Here is a 17,010-nt window from a genome sequence, read left to right as displayed (position 1 = left end):
TTTTAATATGAATATTAGTAAGTAAACTAAACTTTCTTTTATGATTTACATCTTGTAGATTGTCTGAATGAAGAAACAGTTACATTATTAATAGCATATATTAGTTCTGCAGACACGTGCATGAAAGAAACAATGAATACTCTTCGTTATGCATTAAGAGCTCGTTGTGTTAAAGGTGAGTTTCCTTAAAAATTAAGAATATTTAATAGAAAAAATTTATTATTATTAGAATAAAATTTTTGTAATAATTATTTTCCAAAATGTTGGTGGATGAAATGCCAAGATTTTCATAAGATCCACTCAAGTAGTAAAGTCAATTTTTCTGATTAGTTGTGATGTTCCTGAAATAAATAAATTGATGAGCTTTCGGACAGTTTTAACGTATAAAAACTGAAATGATCATCATATTTCTTTTCTTGCATATCAACATAGCTAATATTTGTAGATTAAATAATTAATTTCAGAAGTAGTCTGTCAGGCATTTATAAATGAGTAATAACAATCATGTTCTGAAGGAAGACAGAATTAACAGAGCAGGATCACCAGTCAAAAGAGAATTTATGGCAAATAATGTAGCTGAAAAAATAATAATAGTAGGATAAACATTTACTGCATTGAGTGAAAAGTACAGATATTCACTGCTTAATGACATTTTAAAGAATTATGAAAAGTTTATTCAAAATTAAATAAATAAAATTTAGCATTTCTGATATTTGTAAAAAATGTTGAACATCATAATAGATCCATTATTCATTAAAATAAAACAAACATATGAAACAATGAATTTTCTTTGGCAATATTCTAATTAAGCCTACACTTGCTCTTTAAAGTCCTGATTCTATTTTCAAACATGTTAAATATTACAAAATATGGATACAACAACAAATATAGCAGATCAAAATAATATACAATATCACATTTTGTACGTATGGTTGATATAAACACTTATGCATCCACATAAATACAGTTGTGTATAATTTCTATTAAATGTAAACTTAGCCTTGATCTGTGCTTGGATTACATACTGATTACAAATCAATCATGGGCCATATTCCTTTTACAAAAACAAGCAATTAAATACAGAAACTTTTCTTACCTGCACTCTGATTCTAACAATCTTAACTTATGTAAATGGTACATAAAATTGATATAAAGTTAAAATACTAACAATAAAATTAAAAATCCATAACTAAAAGTTTTAAAGTTTGTGTGTTTATGTACTTTTCATTACATTAAGTCAAAATATATAACTGACAACTAGTTAATGTGTCAACCTACTGCTTTAGGAAACTTGGATGATCTATTCCAGATTTGTGCCCTGTCCCTTGTTACCCAGCTGCCCTCATTGTGGTCCAGCAAACCCATGATGGATATGATTGAAAGGCCCTCTCAGTGATAAAAAATGAGAGATCACTCCTGCTATAGTTGAATTTTACAAATTCATGGATCTTGCATGCACTTAATTCTACTTTCATTACAACTAAAAATATAGAAGAAATCAGCGATGAAAACTTAATGTCAAGAAGTAGCATCATGCAGTGCATTCTGATTTATGTAAAAGTTCTCATTTGTACATAAATCAGAATGCACTGCAGGATATTACTACTTGTTTCATAACTTTTTATTTAAGTGATGTGTATTATTACATGGAAGAAAGATAAAAGGAATATATTTACTAACTATATTTGATGATATAACAAATAAGCCACAATTTAGCATCTATTCAGTCTATTCACAAATAAATTTCCTATTTTTCAATTAAAGACATCAGGTGATTAGTTTGTTGCATCATCATGAATGTTTTAGAGAATTTGCTCATAATGTCATAATTTAATAATTTTAACAAATATACTAATTGATTTAATAACTTAATATTTTTGTTTCATAATGTAAATTTTCTCCTAATTATTAATTAATTTTTATTATTTCAGATACTATTATTCCAAAGAAATCGAATTTTACTATTTTAGAATCGTCCTCAGCTACTGAAAATTATCCATTGACTGAATTGGAAAATATAAATTCTTCTCATATGCTTGCAAGTATTTCACAACCATGCTCACCTAAACTTGAAAGTGAACAGATTTCAGTATTAAATAAAACTTTAGAAGACATATCAAATACAACTAAATGGAACAATAGTGAAAATGTATCAAGAAGAAAATCTCAACGTTTATGGGAAAAGAAAACAATTGTTAAAAATCCAGATGATTCAGCAATTTTTATTTTTGAAAATTCTTTTCTTTCTTGTAAGTGAAATTTGTGTTTATAACACTTCAGAAAATTTTTTATAATCTTATTTGATTTGTTCTTATATGAAATATAATAACAATTTTGAAGTTGTGAAATGGGCTAAAAGTCTTCACAAATTCTTCTTGTCTTACACAAATCGTCTTCACACTTCACACATGTTAAAAGAACACAATTTTATTCTGTATGGTGCAACTGCCCTTCCCTTATTCTCACATTCATCCCTCCTTCTCTTGCCACCCAATTTGATACATCTAGTCACTTCAACAATAATGGAAAAACAAAAAAAAAACAATTTATGGACTGTCCATCCAGTTCCTAACCTGCCAACCCATTTGCATATGGAGAGTGGGAACATAAGCAATATTTCTTGTCTTAAAAAACACCTTTTTCCCAGAAATCTGTCAATCCAGTTAGTGTTGGATGAAAGTGGCATGGTTTTGTATGCTTTTGTCATACTGCATGTTGCATCCACATTTCAATTCTAGTCTATCAGTTACTCATGTTTTGGGGTTGACTTTTACAGTTGGTCTAAACCAGAATTTTGAGCTGAAAATCTTGAGTTTGATTTTTATGCTGGCATATACAGTATATTTTTCATTATGATTATATAAAATGTTGTACTTAAGTGCCATTATTTTTTGTTAGTTATCTTCATTTGATATTATTATGGTGCAAACATTATACAGGAATGTAACAGTATTGAGACTATGGATGATTAGCTTGATTTACAAATAGCTTGTGTAATGTCCATTTTCTACAAACTATTTATATTGTAAAAGCAAGTAATGTATTGATTTTTTCTTTTTGTTATTAATTGTTTACTCCTATAATTTATATATAAAATCTTGCAATCATTTCCTGACAAAACATGTATAGCAATATAAAGATAAATGTTTATCAATTTAAGACAACTTTCCAAGTAGTCAGTCACTGATTTATTTGGTAATGGTGCTTCAAAAAAAATTTATAGAAGACATTATAGAAAAACAATTTTTTAATATAAAATAATAATTTCTCTATACGGGTATGTGCTGCTTAACGACAGATTACATACAAGAGAGGCCCATAAGTTTATAAAAGATCTGAAAAACTGTAGTTGCCTGTATGAGTAGATGACTATACCATAAAAGTTTTGTTTAAGTACATATCACAATTGCTTAATGATGTATATCTCCATTATTAAGCAGCACACACCTGAATTAGAATAATTAATTAATTTTTAAAATTCAATTATTCAAAACAGTTGTATAGAATTTTTGTTGATAAATAAATGTGTTTAATTTTGATATATTATTTTCCATTTTAAAAAGTTCTTATATATTTTTGACTATGTTTTGAATTAAACAAACTAATATGCGAAATTAATGGAAAAGTTAAATATCCAAATTAATTTTCCATTTTTTTTATACAGTTACCAATTAATAAAATACTACAATGTATAAATTAAATTTATATATTTTTAAAATTTGTGTTTTAAGTTTATTTTTACTCTAAATACATTAAGATATTTTTAGGACAAAGATCTTAAGCAATATCTGACTTTTTTTTTAAAAGGAAAATGGTTCGTAATTTCCATTGTAATTCTTTTATAGTTATATTACATAATCTATCGATTCACTTGATCAAATTGCTGTTGTGGTTAAGGCATCATACTGTTCTGGGGGACTGAATCTGGACAACTAACTTCCCAGAAATTTTTTGTGGGCAGTATGTCTGGATGTGTCGGAAAAGCCCCGTCCTTCGAGACCCTATCACTCCCATTGTGGGCCTGGTTGAATCCACAGTGGGTAAGGAAAAAGGCCTCTTAGTGTCCGCAGGGCAGACAAGACAAAAAAAATAAAATATTATACTATATAATCTTGATTGTCTGAGCCTTGATTAACCAAGGTTCTGTGTATTGTCAGAGGTGAGCCTGTATGTGAATACACTATTTTTCTTACATTGTAATTTTTTATTTGAAATGCCCATTGGCCATTTATTTCATCCAAGGTAAAATCAGTCTGCATTATCTTGTACAATTGGGATACTACTATATAATATATAAAATAACAGAAAATTTAATATACAACTTTAAATTAGGATATTTTGTAAAATATGTGATAAATTTATATTAAAATAGTTGAATTTTGAAGAATTTTAAAATTGCTTATAGATAATTTATTAAAATTGTTATTTTTAGGTAAGATGCCAACTAAGAATAACTTTAAAAAAGTTCAACGGAAACAAAATAAAGCTATATTAAAGTTTTTAAATAAAGGAACAAAAACCGACTTGCAAACACTTCCTTTCATTGGAGAGAAGAGAGCTTTGGTATGTATTTTAAAGATTTTGTTTAATAGTTTTTCTATAAAGAACATGAAAATTAATAATACAAACTAACAACTTTTTAATAAAATACCATATTTTTTGCCATTGTATTGGATAAATCAATTTTTCAGATTACTTTTTTGGTAGAAATTATTGTTTACAGTATAAGATGCATTTGGCTTATAGGATTGCTTTTCAATTTTCAGATAAATTTTAGGTACAAAAAAATGCATTTTTATAAGGTGAAAAATAGGATATACAGTAATACCCCAAACTTACCGTGATAGGTGGGACCGAGAGATGATCGCGTAAGTTGGGGTATAATTTTGCATATAAATACATACAAATAATTTTTAATTGGGGCCAGAGACTAAAGAAAACAATAATTTAGAAAAAAATGTTTAATAAAATCTTATATAATACATATGTATAACAAATTATATTATTATACAATTTTTCACATTTACTTGATTATCACACCATAATTTTAACATTGTTTTCATCTCAGTGATAATACCGTGACGTTTACGAATGATGCTTGAATTTAAAGATTACTTAAGATTCTGCTTAAGAAGTAGTTAAATAATTAAGCCATTTTTCACAGCTTTGAGAATTTTTCTTTACTTTTTATAATTGTTCTGACCATTGATTCTGGTAGATCAAATTTCTTTGTCTATTCACAAATTTTCATTTTTGTATCGAAGTCTTTAATAATGTTAACTTTACATTCTAAAGATAAAGTTTTTCTTTCTTCTGGATCAAACAAGAAATCAGTTCTACTTTGTTTAGATGACATAGTAGAGTCTTTCAAGTCTCCATAGATATAACAAACACAGAAATAAATAACACAAAATAAACTGTAGTTATATGTCAATTCCATGCGGCATGTCCGAACATGTAAGTTGAACAATAGTGTGGGGGGAATTGAGTAATCAAGAGTTGCATGGCACTGAAACAAAAGATGAATCGACGAGATTTGAAAACTGCATAACTCGGGTAGCGTAAGTCGAGATATTACTGTATACAATTAATTTTTCGGCTTATTTAACAAATCTCCCAAATATAAACTTAAATTAAAAACAAAGAATGCTAAGAGGAATTATACACTTCAATTTTATGCCCCTTTTTATTTATTAATTGAATATATTGTCATTTATTTCTGTTTAAGGAATAAACTTAGTATAGCAAGTCCTCCCTTAACGTCATTGATAGGTTCTTAGAAACCATGACATTAAGTGAAATGACATATAACACAGCCAATTTTATCCTAGATTAATTGATATAAACAAGATGTAATTTTGTAATTAGTAATCTAATTGGATCCTGTTTGCAATCTCTGGCATTTACTTCCCATCTTGTAGAACTAGAACCCCATCCCTCACCAAATTGCAGCAACAGCTTGTGAACGTGTTAGATCATTAAGGGCACTAAATTAACATGATTTGTTACTTTGCATAAGCAATCAATTGTTTTCTTTGTTCTGATACTTCCTTAACTTACATAATAAGTGGTCGATACATTGGGGTATTGTTATATGTGCCATTGTTAAGGTAGTTCAAAATATTCCTGTATTTAAATAAAAAAAACCACATAAATAATTAATAGAACTCAATTGGAATTTTTCCTATAGACTTACAATGGAAATATGAAATTCAACATACTGTCATTATTGGATTTTTAAAAAATTACACAAGATATATAGTTAATTTTTTGAGAAAAGGGGGAAAGCTCATATATTAAAAAAAATTGGCCATTGGCAAGAGCTTCCCCATATTTTGAATATCTGATAGTTTGTGCTTGTTTGCATACATTTTTACAATGCAAAGTTCTCTCACTGACTTGACATGGAGAAGAATCTGTTCTAGGGCAAAATTTTAAAATTCAACCTCCATCACAAGACATCATTTTATTAGTTCTATTAATGTACAAAATTTCTGACAAATCTGTCAAGTCTCACCAAACATGTTTCAGCAATTTATCAATTTGAATCACTGCCAAGGAAGCTTGCTCACTTCATTTGCTGCACTTCAATCAATTTTACTGTTTATAAAGAAAATTCAATAATAATAATAATAATTGTAAATGATTACAAATGTACTTGAACTTTCTTTGATGATGATATGTCACTGAAAGTCATTTTGTTATCTTACTGTACTTTATATAAGTTATTCTGCAAGATATGCTACGTGATTCAATTTATTACACTTCTTACATTATTATAATAGAGTTCAACTACACTTCAACTTTTTTTACATTCTGAGATATATTATTTTATGATTTTATGTGAATATTTGAATGTTATATTCACATTAAAAGAATTATAATTTTATAAATGCCTTTTTTTAAACTTGTACATAACTTTTCAATTATTTGCATTTTTAATAGCATTTTACAGATTTTGACAAAATTTTTGTATTTAAAATGAAAAAAAAACAATTTTGCAATAATTAAATAATAAAAAAAATTATGCAATAATCTTCAAGTTAAATCTTTAATTATGGCTTAATTATTTAGTTATTTGGCATATTTTTTTATTAATCCAAGATTTAAATTGCATTATTCATATCTGAAACTTAATGCTACCTCTCTGCATGATGGGTGCCTAAGATCTTGCAAGAATGTTATATTGTTACATCATGCATTTATGTGATATATCTACATTTCTTATGACTTGTTGTAACAAGTTTCTAGTTATATCATTAGGCAGAATTTTACTTCAAAATTCCAACTACTTTCAAAATGAAGAGAGTAAGAAGACCTTGGCAATCTGAATTAGCAATTACCACAAAGATGTATCTAACTATTATTAGTTAAAGACTGCAGAAGGAATGGACTTCTAGAAGGTATAAAAAATATGGAAGTACCAAATATATGAAGATGTCTGGTCAGCCATTGTCCAAAAAAGTCAAAGTATCGACCATCTCAAATGTTTAAGTGCAACCCAAACTTGTTGGAAGTGTCCTACTGCTAATATGAATGGCATTCCACACCAAACATTACATTGGTTAAAGGTGAATAAATTAGGAATAAAATCAGCAGTTATAAATCCTCATCACAACAAAGACCAGAAAATAACATCTTTTTTTGACAGTATCGCAATACAGTAGTTGTTTTAACTACTGTATTGCGATATTGTCAAAAAAAGAGCATAAAGAGCATAGTTAAATTATGGAAAAAACATCATGCCGGATGATGATAACCATGTGCCTGCTGGTTCAAGTAACATACCTGGCAAGAAGTGCTATCACTACACTAATAGAACTGATATATCAGATAAGAATAGGTTCAAAGGAAAGAAATTTTTCAAGAAATACTTTATGACAAACCATTGATGAAATAGGAGCAGTGACAGAACTACACATTGACTGTGTTAAGCAGATCAAAGTTCTGGAGCTGTTGAGTATTTTTCTGCTGAACGCCCTCTACAGTAGTGCTCTTTTGGAACATGTTTGGTGTTTTGATATCACATTTGGTAGCATTTTTCATTTATGCTACCTGAAACTGACTAATGAAGCTTTTTGTTCCAATGCAACGTTACTTATCGTTCAACAGATCCAGGTTGCTACATAACAGCTACCAGTTGCTCAGTTACAACTGTTCAGTCTGCTGAACATAGCCATTCACTGTAACTATGAACTCTGACAACTACTTAAATGATTTAAGAAATAATTAAATGCATTAAGAAGAGACTCATTTCTTTAATCTTTCTTTTAATTATTAAAGTCGAGAGTTTATTCTTGCCTGATACGATGTCATACTATGCAAGAATTAACAAGTCACAGACTACTCAAGAAGCCAAAAAATTAATTTTATAGAAAAGCAGGAAAATGTCCCTAAATACCTCAAGCGGAATCTTTTGGGCATACTCTAGATCAGTGTTTTTCAACCTGTGGGTCGCGACCCCCTGAGGGTCGCAAAGCCTTACACGGGGGTCGCGGGTAGAAGAAAAAAACAAGTGTTTGTAGGTCCTACACTACATTAAAAAAACTACAATTTCAGCGAGAATTACGGCCCACCCCAGAAGATGATAGCGGAAAAAATGTTGAGCTGATTTGCAAAAGGAAATAAAAAGTAGACGCTGAAAATTCAGATCCTAAAAAAAAGAAAAAAAAGGGTCAACAGTTCCCTGTGTTTAATATTATAATTAAAGGAAGTTTCATACTTTGTGTGTTAAATTATTGTCGATTCTTCCGAAATTTTCATTTTAATTAATAATCTATACTAATATAATAAAGAGGTAATGTTTGTATGTATGTTAGTTTGTATGCAGCAGGTAATCTCCAAAACTACTCATCCGATTTCAAAAATTTTTTCACCAATATTTAGAATGGAACTTCAGGATGGACATAGGCTGTATATTATTCCGTTAAACATGGGGGATGGACAGTTCTTTACGGTAAGCCTTACGGAGAAGGCTTACCGTAAAGAACTCTGCTTCTATTTATACTATTTTAGATGCGGTTTTTTGCGTTTTTGATTGCGTTTTAATAGAGTACGTCAACAGAATGTACACGAAGGGATTTTTCGATATTCCCCCCGCGGGGGAGAGGGACAGGATTAAGGCTTACTGTGAAGAACTTGGCTTATTATACTATTTTAGATGCGGGTTTTTGTGCTTTTGATTGCGTTTTAATAGGGTACGTCAAGAGAATGTACACTAAGAAAAAATTTTTTGAAAAATTTTCCCCCACGGGGGAAGTGTTATACATTTATAATAGATACATTTTGAGCCACAACAAGACGTGGCGGGGTCTGCTAGTCAACAATAATTTGTCTCAACAGAAAGAAAATTAAATACATAGTTTTTAAAATCACTGATATAGTTTTAATATGGCCCTTGGGGGGTCGCCAGAATATTTTAACTTGTAAAGGGGTTGCGTATTCAAGAAGGTTGAAAAACACTGCTCTAGACCAGGAGTTTGCAACCTTTTTCGTGTATTGACCACTTCTGAGAAGAATTTTTTTTCTATTGACCTGTTTCACTATACAGGGTGTAACAAAACTCTTGACCCTAGATTCTGTCTGTAAGATATTGATGCACAGTAACCTTAAAAATCCTCTATAAACATGTTTCAAAATTGCTTTATTTTTGAGATATGGCCTGCCCAAAAAGGTACCTTGGCAGAAAATTTTAATTTCTTACCAAATTAATATATCACTAGTTGTAAACTTTTTTAATTTTGCATTTTTTTCCCCATCCCTCAACAGATTGGGATAAGTAAATGCAGCCCAAGCAAACCCAATTGTAACAAATGTAAACAAAACCTTATCCACTCTAAGATTTTTCAGTAACCATATACTTTACACTTACATATATATATAGCAAACTCTTGATTTTTTCATGCTAATTAGTGCACAGGTGTACACAGAAAATCAGAAAACACACTCCAAAATAGCCCTCTAAACTAGAAAAAAAGAAACAATAAGGGACTTTACTACAGCATATATACAGATCAACTTCATTATAATGCAATACAAGTGTGAGTCCCAAGTTTCATAAGCTAAAATGTGTGTTTAGTCAATAAATATAAAATGCAGATTTCTTCTATTTTAAAAATATTGCATAGAAATTTAATTTTTACATTTTTTTCAAATTATTTTAATTTTAGGACTAGTAGGGATTTTTTCCCCTTCAAATTTGCTTTTTGTCTACTGCAAAATAATAATCCAGGGCTAATGACTCACCTCACTTCCATCTCTTACAATTGACAGTCAAGGGAGGAAAGAAAAGCTGTATGTTGCTTATGATACTTTGTCATTTTACAGTAATTCTAATATAAGTAAACGATAATTTATATGTATTGCTCAGAACATCCTTTGCAAACACAGATCTTTACTTGCTATAAAAACAGTTGAAGCACAATACTCATATTAAAATAAAGCTTCAGTTTATAAAAAGTAGAAAACAAACAACACTATCCTCTTAGCAGGAGATTTAAAATTGATTCCTAAGGAGTGGATGCCGACTCCATTCTAGACAATCAAAACTTAAGAAATCAATTATTTCAAAAGAATATGGAAGCCAATTGCCTGGAATGCCACTGAAGATCATGACGTAGCAATTGTATGAGGCATGCAGAAAATCTTAAACAAGATTGAACAGGAAGGAGTTTGTGCGCCACTGAGTATAAAATTAAAGGACAACAAAACATTAGTTATTGTGATATTTTATTAGTAGATGAATTTATTGTGTTTCACTCTTGCATAGGCATCCCCATTATTTCAAAAAAAAAAAATTGTTTCTTGCTGTTTTTATGACATAATGTGAGTCTTATGAGTTTTGGAAAGAGATGACTCCAAAACTCATAAGACTTACATTATGTTTTATCTGTAAACTTTATTATGTGATTCTTTAATCATTTTTGAAATTATATTTTCATAAGGAAGGAATTAGAGTAAATTCTTTTTAAAACTTACTTTTGAATACTGCTCATCACCCAGCTAATATTTGCAAAACAGGCAGTACTCTACTGTGTTTTCTTGTTGTTGACAAAATACTCTCACGAGTACCAATCTACTCCATAACCATAAGTAAGTACACCAGGTACTAAAATAATACATGCTAATAATATGCAAATTAGTAATATATAGTTTCCTCAAATTTCGCTACTAAAAATTTAATCTGAATGTTCTTTGTCACGAATATCGACTTCGTTATTGTTGCATACAGCATCAGGCAGAAAACAGGAAAAATGAAATTGTCGTCAAAACATGTTAGGACGTCACAGGCCACAGATTGCTTGTGAATGCATTCGGGTTTTGTTTTTCATCTATGTTAGCAAACCCCGTTGTAGATTGGCTACGCCTATAAAGTGGAATTGTAGTTGGCCTCGTAGCCATAATACAAGGCATTAATTAACTAAGCATTCAACTAACAGATCAAGAAAATTATATGCAATATTGTAATGTCACAATGATGATTTAATTATTGTTCTTTATTTTAATTGCTTTGAGAAGATTTACCATAAGATTTTCATTCCTAGATACAGTAACTAACTTGCCTTCAAAGACAATCACAAACATGATTTGTTACATATAATTACTGAAATTCATCTGCATTAACAATTTTAATTAATCAATAAAATTCGTCATTTTTTATTGACAAGAATTCCAAAGAAAAACTGCAAAGGATTGATATTCAGGATTAAACAAAAAAAATTTTTTTTGAGGCAGAATGCACTTTGATTCATCTTAAATATAAAAGATGATAGACTAATCATCCTTAGAACAAAAAAAAATATTCAACATAATCTTGAAAATTAACAAAAATTTAATCAAACCAATGTCCAGAAAGGTTTGCCTACCAAACTGCAGATTTCTTTTTCCTTAAGGAATAGATTCCCAAATTTCACCCTGTAGATAATTCGTGAAAGCGATTTTAATCACGTCCGTAATTAAAAGGTAGGAAAAAAAAAATTGATTAATCACCTGTTCCTGACGTTTTGAAGGATGGACGATCCTACTTGACGCCTATAAAAGCTGTAGACTGGAAAAATGTATAACTTACCTGCATCAGTTTTCATCCCTGATGATAGATGAGGATGCAAAACTTCCATCCATACCTTTGCGATTGGAACGTTAGTTTGTCGGACCGAAACTTTGATGCGTTTTCTGTTCATTTCATAGGATATTTTACTGTATTAATAAACGCACGTTTTCATTTTCAGGCTATCGAAACTCACAGAAACACTCACGGACCCTTCAAGTCCTTAAAAGAACTTCGTGAAGTCGAAGGATTTTCCGAAATCTTTTTAAATCGCTNAAATAAAACTTTAGAAGACATATCAAATACAACTAAATGGAACAATAGTGAAAATGTATCAAGAAGAAAATCTCAACGTTTATGGGAAAAGAAAACAATTGTTAAAAATCCAGATGATTCAGCAATTTTTATTTTTGAAAATTCTTTTCTTTCTTGTAAGATGCCAACTAAGAATAACTTTAAAAAAGTTCAACGGAAACAAAATAAAGCTATATTAAAGTTTTTAAATAAAGGAACAAAAACCGACTTGCAAACACTTCCTTTCATTGGAGAGAAGAGAGCTTTGGCTATCGAAACTCACAGAAACACTCACGGACCCTTCAAGTCCTTAAAAGAACTTCGTGAAGTCGAAGGATTTTCCGAAATCTTTTTAAATCGCTTCCTTAAAATGAATGCTATTACGTTAGATTAGGGAATGGCGCATCGGTATTTGTTCTTAAACGCGCCATTTTTAATTACAATGATGATCTTATCCGTTTAAGTGAAATTTTAAACGGTTTATTTATATATTAACACGCTTAAAACATAATTGTTTCATCAATGTCATTAATTATCGAAAAGAAATTTTAATGCTTCCTGTAACTGTTTTTTTTTTGTACCAGTAAGCTTAACTGTAATAGAAATAATAATAATAATAAAAGGATTTTTAACATTTGGTAAACGTGTTGGAAATATAAAATTAAGACTCGTTGACTCAAATTTATGGCAAGTAGCGTAGACAAATTATCTGGAATATTTCAAAAAAAAAAAAAATTCAGAAATACAATCAAATATTTTTTTGAAGACAAATTAAAATCAGAAAGGGTGTTCATCCCTATGATTGTATGGACAAGGTATTAAAATGCAGCGAAAGGCAATTACCTCCAAAACAGGCATTTTATAATGAATTGAACGAAACTGATATATCAAATGAGGTATACAATCATGCTCAGAGGCGTGTCTAGGGTGAGGCAAGTAGGGCACGTGCTCCGAGCGCCTTTCAAAGGGGGCGGGCAAAATCGCCAATTATTAAATTTAAAAATGAAAATAAACCAATTCGTATCAAACAAACTTGTTCGCGACTCACCCACTCCTCGAATGAGCGAGAGGAAATGAGTGGTGCGTGCAGGTGGTGCATTAACTAGCACTAGCGAAGCGAGGGGGGAGCAAGCGGTTTATCATGCCACGGGCGCCACTCGCAGAGGGCGCCAAATGGCCTCCAAGACAAACAAAATTTCTTTCTGGAAAAGGAAGTGCCAGTCTGGAGGGGTGCCAATAAAGTGTCGTGTCCTGGGCGTCAGTTATGTTCACTACGCCACTGGTCATGCTATAAAAGCATGTCACGAATTTGGTATTAAAAATATGAGAGAATATTCTGGTCTGTATGTGAAAACGGATGTTCTAATATTTGCTGATATATTTGAGAATTTCAGAGACGTGTGCATTAACGTGTATAAATTAGAGTCAGCATGGTATTACACAGCAATTCGATTATCGTGGGATGCTATGTTAAAAACAACAGAAGTTAATTTAGAATTATTAACTGATTATGATATAATTTTGATGCTTGAGAAAGGAATCAGAATCCATTACAAAAATATAAAACAGTGTCTGCAGATAAAAATCGAAGCTTGGAAAGATACATAGAGATTTGGAATTTAAACAATCAGATTGGTTGAAGAAATATACAGACCTATGAATATTAAAATGAGAACAAATGCCAATAGCTATTTCGAAAAAGATTTTTTAAACTAATGGTTAACTATATTTGAAAAGACAATCGAAAATATTAGAAAACGAGTTGATATCAAGTTATGTAGTGATACAAAAAAGGTTGAAAAACTGATTTCTAAACCTAATTTCAAAGATAGAACTATATTTGCTGAAAATCTTTCAGCCATTCACATGAATAAAACAAAAATATATTTTAATAAATTCATATATGTGGGAATGTGCATATTACATCTATCAAAAACTTATTATTATTATTAAAAACTTATTGTCCGTTATAATGTTATGAAACCAAAATGTGGTGATAATATAAAACTGCTATATCAAGACACTGATTCTTACATTTATGATATAAAACTGATAATATCTACCAGGATATGAAACGAATGATTAATTACTTTGATACATCATATTATAAAGATGATAATGCCTATGGCATACAAAGAATTAATAAAGTTTTGAGTAAAATGAAAGTTGAGAACAAAAGATAAGATAATGACTAAATTTGTTGGATTAACAGCTAAAATGTATGCTTTGAAAATTGAGAATGAAGTGGAAAAGAAAGGCAAAGGCATTAAGAAAGTGTTGTTAAGAATAGAGTAGCATTTGAGAATTATAAAGACTTAATAAAACGGAGCAATATAGAACAATAAATCTAATTTTAAGTAAAAAGCATGAACTTTATTCTGTGAAGGTATACAACTTAGCATTATTACCGCATGATGATAAGAGGCATATATTAGAACAGTAATGGCGAACCTTTTTGTGTTCGCGTGCCATATTGTAAGCATACTTAACTTTAATGATGTTTATGCGTGCCAAAGTTTCAGACTTCAAATAACGATATTTAAAGAAATTAAACGAATGTGCTTTAATTAGAATAAATGTAAAAAAGCTGATTGAAAAAAGGGTGATCGGGTGATAAACCGAAAAGATGATTGAAAAAGAAATATCGTATGATACAATACGTGCCATTTTGGGCACGCGTGCCATAGGTTTGCCACCCGTGTTAGATGATCGTATTCCTACATTAGGTCAATTTTTTTTTATATAAATGGACTCTAGAATAAAGAGTACAAATGTATGGGATAATTTTTCATAACGAGAGAATTTAACAAAAGATTTAAGGAGAGAATTGAAAGATGAAGTTAATTGGGATTCAATATCTCAAACGCAAAAATTGTCTGAATTCTTTATTAATGAATTTATAGATAGAGTGAACTGGAAAAAATATCAGAACACAAAAGTCTCTCTGGAAATTTTATAAGACAACACGTTGAAAATTTTAATTGGCAACTGATTTCTACACATCAAACATTATCTTCAGAATTTATTCTAGAATATGCAAATAAAGTGGGTTGGGATGCTATATCTCGATTTCAAAATTTAGATGACGACTTTATTAGGAAAATTGTCTTAAAATTCAATTTTTTCAATTAGTGTCTTACCAATGTGTAATTTAGATCATGAGAATAAATTGCCAGTATTTACCAGAGTTGTTATCACTTCCCATCAAAGAACCATCCTGTTTTCAGTTCTGGGCAGATATAACCACTGGAATATAAAATCATATCATTTACATCTTTAATATTAAATTCATATTTCGCTGATTCCTTTTCATCAACGATAACTTTATCTTCTCTATGCTGTTTGTACTCAAAACTTTCGATTTCGTTGTTGAAATAATTAGGAAGAGTTATATCCCAAATCTTTTCCATTTATTAGTATAAAAATTCCTTGAATCCTGTTCCATATAAACTTTGTTTACTTATAATATTCCTTACTCTGTTTTCCACAGTCGGAGATTTTTTAGATAAAATACTCTCGAGTTTATTTTTAACAATCTTATCCTCAATAACAGATTTGGCTTGACTGCCTATTATTTGTAATAACTTCTTACTGGCTGTCTTAATTGCATCGGTAAATGTATTTCCTCCATAATATTTTTTACTTCGAACTAACAGTCTATGTTTATTATAATTCATTTATTTAGTCTAAAATTAAACGAAAAACAACTCTGTTTATTAAGGTCAATTAAATTATCATCCTGATCAGTTATCCACATCCGAATTCTATAAATATAATGATTTCTATTAATGTCCACAAATATGGGATTAATCTCTTCAATTTTTGTCAAACTTCCAGGTGGATGAGACGGTGTAAAAGAATAAATAATATCACTCGTGAAATCATTGTACTCTACTCCACTGATTATATCGCAATGAATATGGATATCATCGATTCCTTTTGAAATATTTGCTATATATTTTCCTTTCTGTTCTTCATCTTCATATATCTTTGGTTCGAAACCTAATAACTCGTGGAGTTTACCTTTACTCAGATCAATTTTGGATTCCGAAGAAATTCACATACACATTAATTTCAGAGCTAATTTCGAATTATTTACGGGTATTGGATTTTTAAACTCGATTGTAAAGTCTTCTGATTTATCAGCATTTTTCGAATCTAAGACAATTAGTTTCATTTATATAAAATAAAATTCTCATTAAACTCGCTCTGTTCTTGTGTAAATGAGTATAAGACTTCAATGGGAGCTTTATTTCTTTCTACTATGTATTTCATGCAATAGTAACCACATGTAACAGATGTTGGATTCCGAAGAAAACTAGAGTTATATCTTATTTCTTTTTTAATGTTTTTAAATATTTTATGATTTCTTTTGGAATTATCTCTTTTCAATCTTACATTTTTTAACTTATATTCTCCAAAAGGATCAATGAATTCAACAAAAGGATATTTAGGATCATTATAATAACAAACCCAATGTGTTCCATCTCCAGTTGAAATATCTAAATTATACCGTTTTCAAATTTTCTAATTGTTTTCGTTAATAGATCAACTGTAAACACACCTCTAAAACCTTTTTCGTTTTTTATATTATCATTTATCGTCTCGTTGGATATTGCCAATTCTAAATCACTCCTTTCCCCCTTAATTTGGAATTTGGCCATATTGGA

The 17,010-nt window shown here is 29.9% G+C and overlaps 1 protein-coding gene across 1 annotated transcript in view; it reads left to right on the top strand.

Annotated features, from left to right (window-relative positions):
* LOC111638099 (chromosome-associated kinesin KIF4-like) overlaps window positions 1-12,734 on the top strand; it is a 50,422-nt gene extending 37,688 nt beyond the window's left edge. Inside the window, exons 8-12 of the mRNA XM_023383741.1 lie at window positions 59-175; window positions 1,932-2,249; window positions 4,433-4,563; window positions 12,228-12,399; window positions 12,556-12,734. Coding sequence (XP_023239509.1) covers window positions 59-175; window positions 1,932-2,249; window positions 4,433-4,563; window positions 12,228-12,399; window positions 12,556-12,734 — 917 coding nt within the window. The remainder of the gene's footprint in view (window positions 1-58; window positions 176-1,931; window positions 2,250-4,432; window positions 4,564-12,227; window positions 12,400-12,555) is intronic.
* The last annotated feature ends 4,276 nt before the right edge of the window (window positions 12,735-17,010 follow it).

The sequence above is a fragment of the Centruroides sculpturatus genome, unplaced genomic scaffold (genome assembly GCF_000671375.1).
Source record: "Centruroides sculpturatus isolate CEXI.00-Female unplaced genomic scaffold, Cexi_2.0 scaffold1180, whole genome shotgun sequence".
NCBI classification, from domain to species: domain Eukaryota; kingdom Metazoa; phylum Arthropoda; class Arachnida; order Scorpiones; family Buthidae; genus Centruroides; species Centruroides sculpturatus.
This window is presented reverse-complemented; position numbering and strand designations above follow the sequence as displayed.